Genomic DNA, 19,278 nt, shown 5'->3' on the forward strand with positions numbered 1-19,278 from the left:
TATATTTTGAATTAGAATTTACCCTTTATTTAATAAGTAACAATAGCAAACATTTGAGGATTATCCCAGAGGGTTCTGATATGTGCTTTTAAAAAAAAAGCATTTTGACATGTGTATTGATTTGTTGTAAAAACAAACTTTATAAAATGAATGAATATATAATGACTAGGAAAAATTATGATTTTTTTCTAGTTCAATTTTTTATGGGTTAGAGGGTTATACACTGTAATGTATTTACTACTGGAGAACAGCGACACTTTGACTTTTCGTACCGGTTTGAGTTTTTAAAACTGAACTGTAGACATTTGGGTTTTTACAGCTGACTTGAAGTTTGCCCTGACTGCTGAGACAAAGGCCTGGATGGTTGTCATTGGACGCCACTGTAACAAAAAATACCGGAGTGAGATGGAAAACATTTTTATGCTTATTGAAGAATTCAATAAGAAACTAAATCGTCCAATTAAGGACCTAGACGATATTCGGATTGCAATGGCAGCACTGAAAGAAATAAGGGAGCAGCAAATCTTCATTGATTTTCAAGTAGGACCTATTGAGGTAACTAATGATCATTTGTTCACTATGGAAATATTCTACATGTTCGATGCTATTAGCTGAGATATTGACTGGGTCTGGAGTGAAGTTACTAAATGGTTGCTAAACTGAGACAATACTTTCAATATTGTTGATGATACCGAACCCCTATAGCATGCCTTCCATGGACCAGTTCTTGCCTTCACATGTCAGCTAAGGTCCTTCAAAGCAGAGCCTGAGATAAAGATTTTTGTGCAAGCGATTTATTGATGAGTGTTCACTAAAGAAGGGGAGCGAGGGAATCAGGAAAGGAAGCCAATCAGCTATGGACTAACTTGAGAATGATCCCATGGGCGCTCTACAACATCTATTGAGTTGGGCCCTCCTTCATGCAAAGGAGACTACCCTTTGTACTCCTAAGTCAGTGGCAAATTGGCTATAACCTCTCCATGAGAAGGCTCACATTCAGCTGAGGAAAATCTTCCGGGGAAGCGGACAGCTGCAGTCCTGATAGCCAGCATTCTCAGTAGTTGGGGATGGGAATACCAGCTGGTAACCAGGAACTGGATGGGGCACTAACAGTGTCCATATATGCATTAACTCATTTCAGCCTTACTATGGCTCCTACTCACATAAGGACACTGAGGGTCAAAGAAGTTACATAATTTGATCAGTGTTGCACATCACTTTTATTTGTATACCATATCATACTATCTTTTCCAGATGAAAATGTCTTTTTTTTGCAGTGAAGTCTGCTTTTATTGACTTATTAATTATAATATTATCAACATACATAGTGTAATGTAAGCAGTGGCAAAAAAGACAGTTAATTGCTTTACAAGCAGACATCCTTAAATAGATTCACTTGAGTAAACATCATCTCTTTCTAAGGAGTCTCCTTAAATCTCATGTTAAGCCACCAGCAAAATCACTCTTAGCAACAACCTTTTTTTAAAAAAACAAAACAAAACTATTTTTTCCCTAATTAAAAAATAGCATTGCAGAAAAATCAGAAGACACAAAACAAAAGTATAAAATAAAATTTCAAAATTACCATAATCTTATCAATCAAGTACATACCAAGGTGTTGGTATATTTCTTTCCAGCTTCTTTTCATGTCTGTGTATGTGTGTGCAATTTTGAAGTCCATTTTTTATTCATCTTGTAATACTTATATTATTAGAGATGACATAAGAGTGTGAATTATTAATATCATTAATAACTTTTCATAATCAGAATTGATAGTACATGTCTTTAAATCGTATTTGCCACTTGTGATTGTTGGCAAAGACCCAAGAGTGGAGACATTAAGGAAAAGAACTTCTCAGCCATGGTGGCTCTGTGGGGTTGGGGGGCGGTGTTAACCTCCAGCTGAAAATGTCTTATCAGAAATGGGTCACTATATTTGTTATTTTTAAATGAGACTAGTATAATTGTAGAATTTAAAAATCTCCAGTTGTAAAAGCATCATCTTTTCATCACACCATAATTGGAATGTCTGTACTTATACTCCGATGGTCCAGATCAGACTGTAGTCTCCCATTTTCTGCATCCCTGTTTGAATTTTGAAAAATTTCACATTACCCTGAAAATGGTACACACTGCTACACATTTTCACTTCTGCTGTGCTGGGCCAGGGCGATCACATGGTCCATCCTGCTCTCCTTGGATTGAAACATCAAGGCATAGAGACCTTTCTTTGTGCAGGATCAGGCGAGACCCTTGGGTATGAAGAGGAGGTACAGTAACTGGCAATCCTGTTTTCTCCCACCTGGGAATTAAGAATGAAAGTAGAATCAAGTAGACAAGATCAAAACATCACCTTTATACCTAATGGAAGTTATTTGGAAGACATAATTTAGTGTATTACTCCAGTTATTCCCCTCCCTTCCATACCCCCAAACACACACACGTTATAAGATAGTGAATACTAAATTCCACGATTATTATACATCCTCATCCATCAGAGACAGTGTTGGAAAGCTGTAGGTCTTTGTATAGCCCTGATCCAGTTTATGGAACTGAGGTGCAGACCACAGGCATGCCTCCACGGAGAGGGAGGGAAGAGAGAGAAAGGCACGGGGCTATGCTTGCTCAAATCAACAATTCTTTTTGCCTCAAATTGACCATCAGGCCCTCATTCCACCTCTATGGGGAGGAGTAACGGTGGGAGAAGAGACTAGGGATATTTAGAGAAAATTCTTTCTTCTGAAAACCAACCTTAGCCTCATTTTAATCTTTAAGCGAAGAAAGCCATCCAGGATTTTACATGCTGAAGGCTCTGATTCAAGAACCCTCCCTTGTGTCTTACTATTGGAACCTCTTATCAATCATGTGAAATCAGGCAGAGTTAAAACCCTGATTTATTTTGTTATTCCAATATTAGAAGTTAAATTATTTTGTTTTTCATTTACTTGCTATAATTTTGTAGTCGTCCAATACAATTTGGGGACCTAAGTCAAAATATCTTTTATGTGTCTAATGGTTTATCGTTTTCAAAAAGCATTTAAAATGATATTTTTAAATACTCTCAAAGATCCTCTGAAGCAGTCAGAAGATTTTCCCATTTTATAGATGAGGAAACTAAAGCTGAACGGCTCAGTTGCTCAGTTAACCTCTTGCAGTTTAAGGTAGAGTAACTAGAACTCTCACGGTGGTTTCACTATTATTCTGGTATTTTCCATTCTTATCATTTAATAAATGACTGTGTGTACATTTATGCATCTGACTGGCCAAAATTAAGTTTTTCTTCTTCTTCTTTTTTTTTTTAAGGAATCTTATGCCCTGCTTAACAGATACAGACTTCTAATAGCAAGGGACGAGATGGACAAAGTTGATACACTGCACTATGCTTGGGAGAAGCTGCTGACACGTGCTGGTGAAGTCCAGAATGAATTAGTGTCACTGCAGCCCAGTTTCAAGAAAGAGCTTATTAGTGCTGTGGAGGTATTCCTTCAAGATTGTCACCAGTTTTATCTGGACTATGATTTGGTATGTCTCTGGCTTTCTCTGTGTGCATTTTTGGGGATGAGTGAATAGAGCATGTGAAATGTAGTTGTCTAAAAATTATGGGTAAAACTCTATGAAACTTCCTAGGAATTCCAAAGGAATGGGAATTTTATTTGCATGAGAGAGAAAAACATTTTCTTTTCACAATCCTTTCCCCTTAGAGTTTGTATTAGTCTGTTTTCACACTGCTGTAAAGAACTGCTCGAGACTGGGTAATTTATAAAGGAGAGGTTTAATTGACTCACAGTTCTGCATGGCTGAGGAGGCTTCAGGAAACTTACAATCATGGCAAAAGGTGAAGGGGAAGCAAGACACATTCTTCACAAGACAACAGGAAGGAGAATGCCGAGTGAAGGGGGAGGAGCCCCTTATAAAACCATCGGATCTCATGAGAACCCACTCACTAGCAAGAGAACAGCATGGGAAAAACCGCTCCCATGGTTCAGTTACCTCCACCTAGTCTCTCCCTTGAGACGTGGGGATTATGGAGATTATGGGGATTACAATTCAAGATGAGACTTGGGTTGGGACACAAAGCCTAACCAAATCAGAGTTCATACATAATAATTTCAACAGAAAATGATAAATTTAAAAGTGCAAACACTGTATAATTTGGTCTGTTACTGAAGTTGTTTGGTAGCATTCTAAATTTGTGTAGAAAAGTACTATTCACATGTAGTTATAATTGTCCTCCTTTCCACAGCGTTCCTTGGTTCCACAAATAATATAGAGCCCAGCAAGTGCTGGGCCCTGTCCTTGGTGCTGACTACACAGTAGTGGATAAGACAGATCGAGCCCCGCCCCCATGGAGTCCATATTTTATTTACCCATATATGTTTAAGTACTGAATCTTCTAATGTAAATATGTTGTGTAACGAGACCCATCTCTAGGCAATTATAATGCGCTACAGAAGGGAAATTATTATATAGAGTTTAGGGTAAAATTTGTACCAATTAACTAGTAGCACAATAAACCACAAAATTAATAAAGTTAGAAGATTGGACCCATGTACCAACTCCATGGATGGAGAAGCACAGAAATCCACGTATTTAAGGTTTTCTAATGTAGGAGACTCTGATTGGAATGTTAAGATTATGGGCCACTTTACAAGTGTGTATTAGAATGATAAAAATCTATGAGTTATATGATAGCATTTAGCTCAAAAGCAGACTTTATATGTGCTTCTTTATAGAATAGGCATTGACTCCTGTTTGCCTATGTTACCTAAGAAATGAGTAATACATATTTTTAATCTTAAGTTTCTTGACTAAGGTAAGTTCTGGCATTAATTTGCCTTTTTTAGACTGGAAAAATATTTCCAAATAAATCACTTTGTAAGGCTCTTTTTTTTCTAACAAATAAAAACTAAGTTTCCTATCATGGATGAAACCTAACTTTAATATTTAAATACTTTGAGTTCATGAAATTTATATGCAAACACTTCATTCTATTTTTTTTTAACTTTTTGTTCAGAATGGTCCAATGGCTAGCGGCTTGAAGCCCCAGGAAGCCAGTGACAGGCTTGTTATGTTTCAGGTAATCTTTTTAGTTTCTATGACTTTCTAAACAATGAAACCTTGTTGTGTTTTAAACACACTTATATTTTCTTCTTTGTAAGATAGAGAGCGCTATTGTGGAATATGGTATGTACTTGCATTAAAAATATGATTTTATAGGATTACAATTAGAAGTGGTTTCTATGAATTAATTATGCCAACTTAGTATTCCTATTTACATGTGCCCAGATATCACACATCTCTGGCTTGCTTGTTTGCCAGTCTTATATTTTCATTTGCATGTTTGTTCATGTATAAATCATTTTGATGAATTTTCACTTGTGTTTTTATTAGAACCAATTTGATAATATCTATCGGAAATACATCACATATACTGGAGGAGAGGAGCTTTTTGGCCTGCCAGTTACACAGTATCCTCAGCTTCTTGAAATAAAGAAGCAACTAAATCTTCTACAGAAAATATACACTCTGTACAACAGTGTCATGGAAACTGTAAATAGCTATTATGATATTCTTTGGTCAGAGGTGAATATTGAAAAAATCAACAATGAACTATTGGAATTCCAGAACAGGTAAGAAATTAAATGTTTAGCATGCCCAGCAATTGAACTTCAAATGCTTTCTTCTTTGATAGGCAGCCAAGTTCTCTTTTCACCCCAGCTATTTCAAAAGCACATCTTGCTGCATTGTTGTTGTCCATTGACATCACTCTTGTCAAATATTATTCATTAATTACTCCTGTGCATAGACAATGAGACAAGCACATTCTGTCTATCAGGATGAATCATGTTAGGGGCTTTTCTGCAGCTTGGTGGGAGCTGATTTTTATTTATATTGCACTTAGGAAACGTTTGAAGTTAATGTTAGATTATCATCTGGAACAAAAGCAGGGGCCCATGATTTTTCTGTATTGTTGTAGCTGTTGAAGCCAAAGAAAATGGAGACCTGGCTGGGTGCGGTGGCCCATGCCAGTAATCCCAGCACTTTTGGAGGCCAAGATGGGCAGATCATGAGGTCAGGAGATTGAGACCATCCTGGCCAACGTGGTGAAACCCATCTCTATTAAAAATACAAAAATTAGCTGGGCATGGTGGCATGTACCTGTAATCCCAGCTACTTGGGAGCCTGAGGCAGGAGAATCACTTGAACCTGGGAGGTGGAGGTTTCAGTGAGCCAAGATCGCACCACTGCACTCCACCCTGGAGATAGCGCTAGACTCTGTCTCAGAAAAAAAAAAAAGAAAAAAAAAAAAAGGAGAGCTATTTGTTGTGTATTTCACTTGACAGCCTGATACACTATGCTATGCTTTGTGCTTAGTAAGTTCTCAGTACGTGTTTGTAGAATTGAATTAGCTTGAACAGCACCTCTACCCTCTAAAATAATGCCTCTAACTAGGTAATAGTTGTGAAGGATTGGAAAAAGTCTTTTCTAACGGGGAGGACAATTTTCTGTAATATAAAAGTCATCTTTATATTATATTAGCAGATAGCCTGCAAGTCATGGGTTTTAAAAATAGGATAGGTATTCAAAGAGGCTGTTTTAGAAATACTAGCAGACCGTCTTCGTCCAGTGCTGTCTACGATCATATTTCAATGGCCTTTCATGTTGGTTTCCCGTCACAGGTGTCGGAAGCTGCCCCGGGCCTTGAAGGACTGGCAGGCTTTTTTGGACCTGAAGAAGATCATTGATGATTTCAGCGAGTGTTGCCCGCTGCTGGAATACATGGCCAGTAAAGCCATGATGGAGCGGCACTGGGAAAGGATAACCACCCTCACCGGGCACAGTCTGGATGTGGGGAATGAAAGTTTTAAGTTAAGAAATATCATGGAGGCACCTCTTCTGAAATACAAAGAGGAAATAGAGGTACAGTTGACAGAGAGCATGGTGTGGTGGAAGATTGCAAGGTCTCATGGGATTGATGTGATAACATTTCTATGTTACGGAATATTGAATCAGTAAACTACACTCAGACAATTGAAACTCTTCTCCTGGTATTCAGCCACTAGTTCCTTCAACAAATGTTTATTGTGCCTAAGATGGGACAGGTTTGGCATCAGGATATAACAATGCAGTCCTACATTTGCAGATTATTAAATAATTATACAAATAAAGGCATAGTTATAAGCTGTGGCAAATACCATTGAATAAAATGTATGCTGTTCTATGAAAGCCTATGATAGATGAGTTTGGCTCACCTGGGGGTGATAAAGCTAGGGAGGGCTGGGATGCATGCATAGGACTGGCTGGGTGAAGGGAGTATGGTTGTGTGATTGGGGTGAGGGGTTGGAAAGTGCAAAGAAGGCCATTCCAGGCAGATCGTGCATTATGCATGGAGCCTCTGAAGTGTGTTTGAGGAACCAGAAGAAGGCCCATGTGGCGGGGGTGCGGAGGCAGGGCAGAGAGGAGACAGCAGAGGCCAGGGAGGTGGAGTGGGCCTACCTGATGTTATCGGGCAGTGGGCACCATCTGGGAGATGTGTTTTCAGCAGGGGCTGACATGGTTAGGTTGGCCGTTTGTAAGGATCACTGGTAGTGATCTTTGGAGAAAGAATTGAAGGAGAACAAGGGAAGAATGATGGAAAAACCAACTGAGAGTTTCTAAGAGTAGCTCAGGCAAGAAATAATGGCTGTTAGATGAGAGGGGAAGTAGTAAAGCTAGAAAGGAGAGAAAGGATCAACGGATATTTGAAGAAAATTTGGTGATGAAGGGAACATGATAGGAGAAGGAAGGGGTAGGCTAAAGATGAACTCTAGATTTTTCTTTTTTGCTGAGAGAACTAAGTGGATGAAGGTGCTGACCATGGAGATGGGGAACATGGGAAGGGGGTCAGATTGGGTGACAAGGTGCAAAGATCATGGGCTTGATTAGGGACATGAGTCTGATATTTCACAGATTGTGTTTGGGGTTTCCTTGAAACATCTCAGCAGGGAAGTTCAGTAGGCAAATGGATGTGGGTCTTGCCTGGAGATATGAAAGTGATTGAATTCATAGGTGTAAATGAGCTCACACAGAGGGGAACAGAGTGTGGGAAGAAGTGAGGGTAAAGGAAGGGCTTGACTAATGGTCTAGGAGAATGGTGAGGCTGCAGAGGAGACTGGGAAAGTGACCAGAGCCATGGGAGAAATCAGGTTTCTGCTACCTGTGTTCATTCACACGCTGCATTCATTTAACTTTAGAGGTAAATCAGAAATACATTGAATTTTGAGTCAGTGGTTAAAGTTCCAAAATTTAAAAGTGATTTCCATATATTTTCTGTCATCTTTCTTCCTGGACAAGTTTGCTGGGAAATTTTATAAATTAAAGTTCTGTTTTTCAGTCATATCTTTATCTCCATCTCTCCTCATGCATCAGTATCTGCATATACACATTCTATTTATTATATTGCATTTTAGGTCTGGAAATACAAAAGTTTACAGATATATATATGAAGCAAATAGTGAAGATAGGGTCTTTCACCTGGACTGTTAAGGAAGGACATGTGACTTTCATGCAATAACATGAGAGCTTGCCATTTTGATAGGACATCTGTATCAGTGCGGTGAAAGAGAGAGACATTGAGCAAAAGCTGAAGCAAGTGATCAATGAATGGGACAATAAAACATTCACCTTCGGCAGCTTTAAAACCCGTGGAGAGCTCCTCTTGCGAGGAGACAGTACCTCGGAAATCATCGCCAACATGGAGGACAGCTTGATGTTGCTGGGTTCCCTACTGAGCAACAGGTGGGAAACACTTCTATCTTTTCCCTTAGATTTGAGAACCATGATAGCAAACATTTCAAATTAATGAAAAATCCATTACAATAATAGCCTTCATACAGTCTACTCAATGTTGAAAATACTTGTTTTCATTAAATCGATTAATTAATTTTTATATCCAAAACATGTTTTTATTCAGGCACCCACTTATAGATACATAATCAAGAGATTATATTTCAATTATTCTTGGTTTCATTTTGGCCTCAGTCACTTGTTACAGCATGTGTAACTCTGGTTTTATTTCATTATCCTCTATTTGCGGGATATGTCTGAGACCATCCACTGGACAAAATAATGCAACGTTATCATTAGCTACTCAGATTTTGGGGACATTTCAGCTTTTCTGCTGACAAGCCTGACTGCACAGCTCACAGCTCTATAGGCTGTAGAATCTAGAAGGAACATTATTTTGAATTCCAGAATAATCATTTTCCTCGAAAAACCTTTTTTGCCAATATCTGTGGACTAGAAACTCTTAGTTGTTTACATACTTTATTTTTTATATTTGTACAAATTCATGGGGTACATGTGAATTTTGTTTTTTTTTTTGAGACGGATTCTTGCTCTGTCACCCAGGCTGGAGTGCAATGCCGCGATCTCAGCTTACTGCAACTTCAGCCTCCTGGGTTCAAGTGATTCTGCCTCAGCTTCTTGAGTACTGGGATTACAGGCAACAGCCACCATGCCTGGCTAATTTTTGCACTTTTAGTAGAGACAGGGTTTCACCATGTTGGCCAGGCTGGTCTCAAACTCCTGGTCTCAGGTGATCTGCCCGCCTTGGCCTCCCAAAGTCCTGGGATTACAGGCATGAGCCACCGCATCCGTCCACATGTGAACTTTTGTTACGTGTGTATAATGCGTAGTGGCCACCCCTCACATTTTGGACATACAAACCATACAGTCATGAATTTACATTTCCTTGTTTCATTGCTTCCATTTGCTCTTTCTGAAATAATGTTTTTGTTCCCCAGAATATTCTCAAATATATGGTAATTGTGCAGAATGTGGATACCATTGAGATACAAATTTGTTGTTCTATTCTCACTTTAAAATATCACCCAATTCTCTGTATATTTGTGTCAATACTTTTAATGTTGGAAATACCATGTACTTCATGCTATTTCAAAAAATTTCTCTTATTTCAGTTTACTTATTACACTAAAGTAATATGGGGATATAAAGTTAGACCATTAGTGATCTTGAGTTTGGACTTCTCAGAATTGGTGAGTTTTAATGAACTTGGTTACTATTCATACCAAACCAGAATAAAGGATAGACAGACAATAATATACCCTAGGGAGATAGAAAAGATACGCATATAAATATAAATTAAGTAAAAATTATCTGGTTGGGCTGGGGAAACTTTTCTTATCAATGGCATCTAATCTACAGATAGAGTTATTGGGAGGAATATTTTTTCAATATATACTTATTGAACCTTTGCTATGTGAGCAATGTACTCTTCTAGGTGCTGTGGATAGAACAACAAATAAAGATCTCTGTTTCTATGGACCTATATTCTAGTGAAGAGCACACAAATATTCAGAAAGATGCGTGGAATATTAAAACAATTTGGTTAACAATTAAGAATACGGAAATTAAACTTTATGCAATAATACGACTTCAAGTCCATATTATGTAGGGCTAGAGAGAGCCATGAAGGGATAAGAAAGAGAAGAAGAAACATAAAGATAGGCTGTACAATCATTTAGGATTAAGTTTGTCTGTAAAAACAGAAACACCACGTACAAAATGGCTAACATAACACTGATCCTTATATTGCTCACGTGTAAAAGAATTCTTAACGTAGATGGTTCAGGTTGGAATGGGGACTTCACCACATCATCAGGGACCCAAGTCTGGTCTGGCTCACTCATCTGTCTTTCCCAGGTGTGACCTTATTCCCCATGCTACCCATTACATCCAATGCCGCTACTCAACATTTCATGTAGAACTGCAACATGCCAGATACACCGAAGGAACTTAAAAAAAAAATCCCAATGCCAGGGCCATGTCCCAGACTCATTGAATCAGAGTCTCTGTAGGTAGGACCCAGGCAGGCATCAGTAATTTTTAATGCTGGCGAGATGATTCCAGTGTTCAGCTAAATTAAGCACTGTTGATGTGGAACTTAGTCTTCTGACTGCACATTACTGCAAAGGGAAGCCGGGAAATTCAGTAATTTAGCTGGGTAGTTATGAGCCCACATGGAAAAGCAGAAGGAGAAAAGGACATTGGGAGGCTACCCGCAGGCAGTCTGTCTTAAAGACGAAAAGGGGAAGACAGATTAACTATGGAAGAGGCAGTAACCTTGCACACACGTACATCAAACGTGAGTGGGTTGGACACAGGTACGTGGGAAGTTAGGAAGAGACTCAGAAAAGGGGAGGCTAATGAGAGAGTCCGGGTGTTATCATATTTGAAGATTGAATTAGTTGTCTGGTCCCCACTGATGATTCTATAAAGGCTCCATATTATATGAAAAACCAGAGACTCCATGAAATAGGCACAGAAGTTCAGTAGAGCAAATGTGATTCTCACAGCCGTAGCAGCACTGAGGACAATTATATCACCCTGGAAGCTTGGTGGAATCAAGTCTAATGCCTGACCTACTCCTTAGATTACAAATCTCCCACCCTTCTCTACACTCTGGATCGAAAGGGAAAAAGCTAGACTAACAATGCACAATAAATGGGGATGAATTAATCACTTGGTTGCATCACTTTAAAAGCCAGCAACATAATGAAGGTTGTAAAGAAAGAGGTTAAAAATTAATACTTTAAAAACCTTTTTAGTTTGAAAACCACAGCACAACCAAAACCAACACCAAATCCTAAACCTATTTCTTATTTTAGGTACAATATGCCATTCAAAGCCCAGATTCAAAAATGGGTGCAGTACCTTTCCAACTCAACAGACATCATCGAGAGCTGGATGACAGTGCAAAACCTGTGGATTTATTTAGAAGCCGTCTTTGTGGGAGGAGACATTGCCAGGCAGTTGCCCAAGGTTTCCTAATCTTCTTTATGATTTCATCATATTTTTTCAGAGCAAGATCTCAGAACGAATACACCCTTAAATAATGCAATAATATTCCACTTCCATTGAACCCCTTCCTTCAATATTTTGTTGTCACTGTTAATACTGTGATTCTGCAACAGGAGTGAGGAATTGTGGAAAGGAAAGGGGTGACAATCAGAGTAAGAATGCTGCAAAACTGTGGAGGTTTGATAGATAATAGACCGTTAAAAAACAAAGAATAAGTGGTTGCATAATTGATATGCTTCTTTAGATAATTTCAAGGTAGAATTTGAAACTGTAGAATTATGGTGCAGTTATCTTGACAATGGTAGGCTAATTTGTTCTACTACTGACATTTTAAAGTAATCCGTACTATACAATGTACCCAATTATATCTGTACAGTACACTTGAGGGGTGGAAATTTGCAGAAAAAATCCCCAAAACAAAAAGACCTTCTTTTAGAGATGTCGACTATATATTTATCATCAAATCATAACCTTCTTACTAGGTATATATGGAATATATTTTGAGATTTTTAAATGAACACTGTAACCAATTCTTAAGGATTCTTATTCAATTACCTTAAGCTGTATGCAAGATTATAACATTTTAACAATATATTTGAGTTTTAGAAGCATGATTATATTAAATGTTTTCATGACATAGGTTTCCGAACTTCTTTGGTTAGTTTTCAGTTTAATTACAGATGACAGATCAAATTAGACTGCAGACCATTTATTTTGGAGGCAGTAGTGAAATGTATTCACTCACTAAATTTTACTTTATTTTTGATTTGTATTTGTGCATGTTTTTTATCTTCTTTTTTTTTTTTTAAAGGTTTTAAGTAGGAGGTTTGGATTTTTTTTTTTTTTTAAATTATACTTTAAGTTCTGGGATACATGTGCAGAACGTGCAGGTTTGTCACATAGGTATACATGCGCCATGGTGGTTTGCTGCACCCAGCAACCCGTCATCTACATTAGGTATTTCTCTTAATGCTATCCCTACCTTTTCCCCACATCCCCTGACAGGCCCCAGTGTGTGATGTTCCCCTCCCTGTGCCCATATGTTCTCGTTGTTTAATTCCCACTTATCAGTGAGAACATGTGATATTTGGTTTTCTGTTCCTGTGCTAGCTTGCTGAGAATGATGGTTTCCAGCTGCATCCATGTCACTGCAAAGTACATGGACTCCTTTTTTATAGCTGCATAGTATTCCATGGTGTATATGTGCTACATTTTCTTTATCCAGTATAACATTGGTGGGCATTTGGGTTGGTTCCAAGTCTTTCCTTTTGTGAACAGTGCTGCAATAAACATACGTGTGCATGTGTCTTTATAGTAGATTGATTTATAACCCTTTGGGTATATACCCAGTAATGGGATTGCTGGGTCAAGTGGTATTTCTAGTTCTAGCTCCTTGAGGAATTGCCACACTGTTTTGGCTTTTGTTGCAATTGCTTTTGGTGTTTTAGTCATGAAGTCTTTGCCCATTTCTATATCCTGACTGGTATTGCCTAGGTTATCTTCTAGGGTTTTTATGGTTTTAGGTCTTATGTTTAGATCTTTAATCCATCGTGAGTTAATTTTTGTATAAGGTGTAAGGAAGGAGTCCAGTTTCAGTTTTCTGCATATGGCTAGCCAGTTTTCCCAACATCATTTAATATATAGGGAATCCTTTCCCCATTGCTTGTTTTGTTGGGTTTGTCAAAGATCAGATGGTTGTAGATGTGTGGTGTTATTTCTGAGGCTTCTGTTCTGTTCCCTTGGTCTATATGTCTGTTTTGGTACCAGTACCATGCTGTTTTGGTTACTGTAGCCTTGAAGTTTAGTTGGAAGTCAGATAGCATGATGCCTCCAGCTTTGTTCTTTTTGCTTAGGATTGTCTTGGCTATATGGGTTCTTTTTTGGTTCCATATGAAATTTAAAGTAGTTTCTTTTCTAATTATTTGAAGGAAGTCAATGATAGCTTGATGGGAATAGCGTTGAATCTATAAATTACTTTGGACAGTATAGCCATTTTTATGATATTGATTCTTCCTATCCATGAGCATGGAATGTTCTTCCATGTATTTGTGTCCTCTGTTATTCCCTTGAGCAGTGGTTTGTAGTTCTCCTTGAAGAGGTCCTTCACATCCCTTATAAGTTGTATTCCTAGGTATTTTATTCTCTTTGTAGCGATTGTGAATGGGAGTTCACTCATGATTTGGCTCTCTGTTTATCTATTATTGGTGTATAGGAATGCTTGTGATTTTTGCACATTGATTTTGTATCATGAGACTTTGCTGAAGTTGCTCATCAGCTTTAGGAGTTTTTGGGCTGAGACGATGGGGTTTTCTAAATATACAATCATGTCATCTGCAAAAAGAGATAATTTGACTTCTTTTTTTCCTATTTGAATACCTTTATTTCTTTCTCTTGCCTGATTGCCCTGGCCAGAACTTCCAATACTGTGTTGAATAGGAGTGGTGAGAGAGGGCATCCTTGTCATGTGCCAGTGTTCAAAATGCTTCTGGCTGTTGCCTATTCAGGTATGATATTGGCTATGGATTTGTCATAAATAGCTCTTATTATTTTGAGATATGTTCCATCAATACCTAGTTTATTGAGAGTTTTTAGCATGAAGGGGTGTTCAATTTTATCGAAGGCCTTCTCTGTATCTATTGAGATAATCATGTGTTTTTTTCATTGGTTCTGTTTATGTGATGGACTATGTTTATTGATTTACATATGTTGAACCAGCCTTGCATCCCAGGGATGAAGTTGACTTCATCGTGGTGGATAAGCTTTTCAATGTGCTTTTTGATTCAGTTTGCCTGTATTCTATTGAGGATTTTTGCATTGATGTTCATCAGAGATGTTGGCCTGAAATTTTCTTTTTTTATTGTGTCTCTGCCAGGTTTTGGTATCAGGATGATGCTGGCCTCATAAAATGAGTTAGGGAGGAGTCCCTCTTTTTCTATTGTTTGGAGTAGTTCTAAGAGGAATGGTACCAGCTGCTCTTTGAACCTCTGGTAGAATTTCTAGAAGAAACTTATCCATTTCTTCTAGATTTTTCTAGTTTATTTGCGTAGAGGTGTTTATAGTATTCTCTGATGGTAGTTTGTATTTCTGTGGAATCAGTGGTGATATCCCCTTTATCATTTTTTATTGTGTCTATTTGATTCTTCTCCCTTTTCTTCTTTAGTAGTCTGGTTAGCAGTCTATCTGTTTTGTTGATCTTTTCAAAAAACCGGCTCCTGAATTCATTGATTTTTTTGAAGGGTTTTGCATGTCTCTATCTCCTTCAGTTCTGCTCTGATGTTAGTTATTTCTTGTCTTCTGCTAGCTTTTGGATTTGTTTGCTCTTCATTCTCTAGTTCTTTTAATTGTGATGTTAACGTGTCGATTTTAAATCTTTCCCACTTTCTCCTGTGGGCATTTAGTACTATAAATTTCCCTCTAAACAGTACTTTAGCTGTGTCCCAGAATTCTCATATGCTGTGTCTTTGTTCTCATTGGTTTCAAAGAACTTATTTATTTCTTCCTTAATTTCGTTATTTACCCAGTAGTCATTCAGGAGCAGGTTGTTCAGTTTCCATGTAGTTGTGCGATTTTGAGTGAGTTTCTTAATCCTGAGTTCTAACTTGATTGCACTGTGGTCTGAGACTGTTTTCTATGATTTCTGTTCTTTTGCATTTGCTGAGGAGTGTTTTACTTTCAATTATGTGGTCGATATAAGAATAAGTATGATGCAGTGTTGAGAAGAATGTATATTCTGTTGATTTGGGGTAGAGAATTCTGTAGATGTCTATTAGGTCCGCTTGGTCCAGAGCTGAGTTCAAGTCCTGAATATCCTTGTTAATTATCTCATTCATCTGTCTAATATTGAGAGTGTGGTGTTAAAGTCTCCCACTGTTGAAGAGTATGGGTATTAAAATGTAAGATTTATGATGAAAATCTAAGTGGAGTGGCTCTTGTTAGTTTACTTTTCATATTGAGTGATGCATGAGGTAGGCGTTCAGAGTAATATTCTGCATCATAGTGAGAGAGAAGCATTTTTAATTTTACTTAAAAGTAAATTAAATGTAATTAAATTACTAGTGAATCATTTTACAAATTGTACTTGTATGCTATAAAATACAGTACATTTGAAAATTTTTAGACTATGTGTAAGCTTAATTTTGTAATTAAATATTTCTTTAACATATTAAAAAAAGACTCCTACTATTATTGTGTGAGATTCTAAGTCTCTTTGTAGGTCTCTAAGAACTTGCTTTATGAACCTGGGTGCTCCTGTATCAGGTGCATATATATTTAGGATAGTTAGTTCTTCTCATTGCATTGATCCCTTTACCATTATGTAATGCCCTTCTTTGTCTTTTTTGATCTTTGTTGGTTTAAAGTCTGTTTTATCAGAGAGTAGGATTGCAACCCCTGCTTTTTTTTTTGCTTTCCGTTTGCTTGGTAAATATTCTTCCATCCCTTTATTCTGAGCCTATGTGTGTCTTTGCATGTGAGATGGGTCTTCTCAGTATAGCACACTGATTAATCTTGACTCTATTAAATTTGCCAGTCTGTGTCTTTTAATTGGGGCATTTAGCCCATTTACATTTAAGGTTAATTTGCCAGTCTGTGTCTTTTAATTGGGGCATTTAGCCCATTTACATTTAAGGTTAATATTGTTATGTATGAATTTGATCCTGTCATTATGATGCTAGCTAGTTATTTTGTCCATTAGTTGATGCAGTTTCTTCATAATATCAATGGTCTTTACATTTTGGTTTGTTTTTGCAGTGGCTGATACTGGTTTTTCCTTTCCATATTTAGTGCTTCCTTCAGGAGCTCTTGTAGGGCAGGCCTATTGGCGACAAAATCCCTCATCACTTGCTTGTCTGTAAAGGATTTTATTTCTCCTTCGCTTATGAAGCTTAGTTTGGTTGGATATGAAATTGTGGGTTGAAAATTCTTTTAAGAATGTTGAATATTGGTCCCCATTCTCTTATGGCTTGTAGGGTTTTTGCAGAGAGATCTGCTGTTAATCTGATGGGCTTCCCTTTGTGGGTAACCCGACCTTTCTTTCTGGCTGCCTTTAACATTTTTTCCTTCATTTCAACCTTGGTGAATCTGACGATTATGTGTTTTGGGGTGGCTTTTCTTGAGGAGAATCTTCTTGGTGTTCTCTGCATTTCCTGAATTTGAATGTTGGCCTGTCTTGCTAGGTTGAGGACGTTCTCCTGGATAATATCCTGAAGAGTGTTTTTTAACGTAGATCCATTCTCCCCATCACTTTTAAGTACACCAATCAAACGTAGGTTTGATCTTTTCACATAGTCTCATATTTCTAGGAGGCTTTGTTCATTCCTTTTCATTATTATTTCTCTAATCTTGTCTCCACGCTTTATTTCCTTACGTTGATCTTCAGTCTCTGATATCCTTTCTTCTGCTTGATTGATTTGGGTATTGATACTTGTGTATGCGTCACAAAGTTCTTGTGCTGTGTTTTTCAGCTCCATCAGGTCGTTTATATTCTTCTCTAAATTGGTTATTCTAGTTAGCAATTTCTCTAACTTTTATAAAGGTTCTTAGCTTCCTTATGTTGGGTTAGAACATGCTCTTTTAGCTCGGAGGAGTTTGTTATCATCCACCTTCTGAAGCCTACTTCTGTCAATTCGTCAAACTCATTCTCTGTCCAGTTTTGTTCCCTTGCTGGTGAGGAGTTGTTTTCCTTTGGAGGAGAAGAGGCATTCTGGTTTTGGAATTTTCAGCCTTTTTGTGCTGGTTTTTCCTCATCTTCGTGGATTTATCTACCATTGGTTTTTGCTGTTGGTGACCTTCAGATGGAGTGTTTGTTTGGTTGTCCTTTTTGTTGATGTTGATGTTACTGCTTCCTGTTCATTAGTTTTTCTTCTAACAGACAGGCCCCTCTTCTCCAGGTCTTCTGGAGTTTGCTGGGGGTCCAATCCAGACCCTGTTTGCCTGGGCATCACCAGCAGAGGCTGCAGAACAGCAAAGATTGCTGCCTGCTCCTTCCTCTGGAAGCTTTGTCTGAGAGGGACACCTGCCAGATGCCAGCCAAAGCTCTCGTGTATGAGATGTCTGTTGGCCCCTGCTGGGAAGTGTCTCCCTGTCAGGAAGCATGGGGTCAGGGGCCCACTTGAGGAGGCAGTCTGTCCCTTAGCAGAGCTCGAGCCCTGTGCTGGGAGATCTGCTGCTCTCTTCAGAGCTGGCAGGCAGGAACGTTTAAGTTTTCTGTAGCTGCACCCCACAGCTGCCCCTTCCCCCAGTTGTTCTGTCCCAGGAAGATGAGAGTTTTATCTATAAGCACCTGACTGGGGTTGCTGCATTTTTTTCAGAGATGCCCTGCACAGAGAGCAGGAATCTAGAGAGGCAGTCTGGCTACGGCAGCTGTGTGGTGTTGTGGTGGGCTCTGCCCAGTCTGAACTTCTTTGTGACTTTGTTTATACTGTGAGGGAAAACTACCTACTCAAGCCTCAGTAGTGGTGGACCCCCGTACCCCCACCAAGCTCGAGCATTCCAGGTTGACTTCAGACTGCTGTGCTGTCAGTGAGAATTTCAAGCCAGTGGATCTTATCTTGCTGGGTTCCGTGGGGATGGCATCCACTGAGCAAGACTTGGCTCCCTGGCTTCAGCCCCCTTTCCAGGGGAGTGAACAGTTCTGCCTCACTGACGTTTCAGGTGCCACTGGGGTATGAAAAAAATGGCTGGGTGTGATGGCTCACACCTGTAATCCCAGCACTTTGGGAGGCCAAGGCAGGTGGATTACCTGAGGTCGGGAGTTCGAGACCAGCCTGGCCAACGTGGAGAAACTCCGTCTCTACTAAAAATACATAATTAGCTGGGCGTGGTGGCACATGCCTGTAATCCCAGCTACTTGGGAGGTTGAGGCATGAGAATCGCTTGAACCCAGGAGGCGGAGGTTGCAGTGAGCCGAGATTGCACCATTGCACTCCAGCCTGGGCAAAAAGAGCAAAACTCCGTGTAAAAAAAAAATAAACAAAAAACAAAACTGCAGCTAGCTCAGTGTCTGCCCAAATGGCCACTCAGTTTTGTGCTTGAAACCCAGGGCCCTTGTGGTGTAGGCACCTGAGGGAATCTCCTGGTCTGTGGATTGTGAAGGCCATGGGAAAAGCGTAGTAACTGGGCTGGATAGCAGTGTCCCTCATGGCATGGTACCTCATGGTTTTCCTTGGCTAGGGTGGGGAGTTCCCCAAACCCTTGCACTTCCTGGGTGAGGCAATGCCCCACCCTGCTTCTTCTTGCCCTCCGTGGGCTGCATCCACTATTTAACCAGTCCCGATGAGATGAGCCAGGTGCCTCAGTTGGAAATGCAGAAATCACCTGCCTTCTGCGTTGATCTCGCTGGGAGCTGCAGAGTGGAGCTATTCCTATTTGGCCATCATGCCCAGGATTCCCATGTTTTTCTTTTTAATGAGTGAAGAA

The 19,278-nt window shown here is 39.0% G+C and overlaps 1 protein-coding gene across 1 annotated transcript in view; it reads left to right on the plus strand.

Annotated features, from left to right (window-relative positions):
- Window positions 1-19,278, plus strand: part of DNAH5 (dynein, axonemal, heavy chain 5) — a 274,359-nt gene that overhangs the window by 73,022 nt on the left and 182,059 nt on the right. The window contains 7 exon segments of the mRNA XM_011994188.1: window positions 320-555; window positions 3,304-3,522; window positions 5,015-5,077; window positions 5,392-5,630; window positions 6,681-6,921; window positions 8,579-8,778; window positions 11,670-11,823. Coding sequence (XP_011849578.1) covers window positions 320-555; window positions 3,304-3,522; window positions 5,015-5,077; window positions 5,392-5,630; window positions 6,681-6,921; window positions 8,579-8,778; window positions 11,670-11,823 — 1,352 coding nt within the window.

This window comes from Mandrillus leucophaeus, unplaced genomic scaffold (genome assembly GCF_000951045.1).
Source record: "Mandrillus leucophaeus isolate KB7577 unplaced genomic scaffold, Mleu.le_1.0 Scaffold445, whole genome shotgun sequence".
NCBI classification, from domain to species: domain Eukaryota; kingdom Metazoa; phylum Chordata; class Mammalia; order Primates; family Cercopithecidae; genus Mandrillus; species Mandrillus leucophaeus.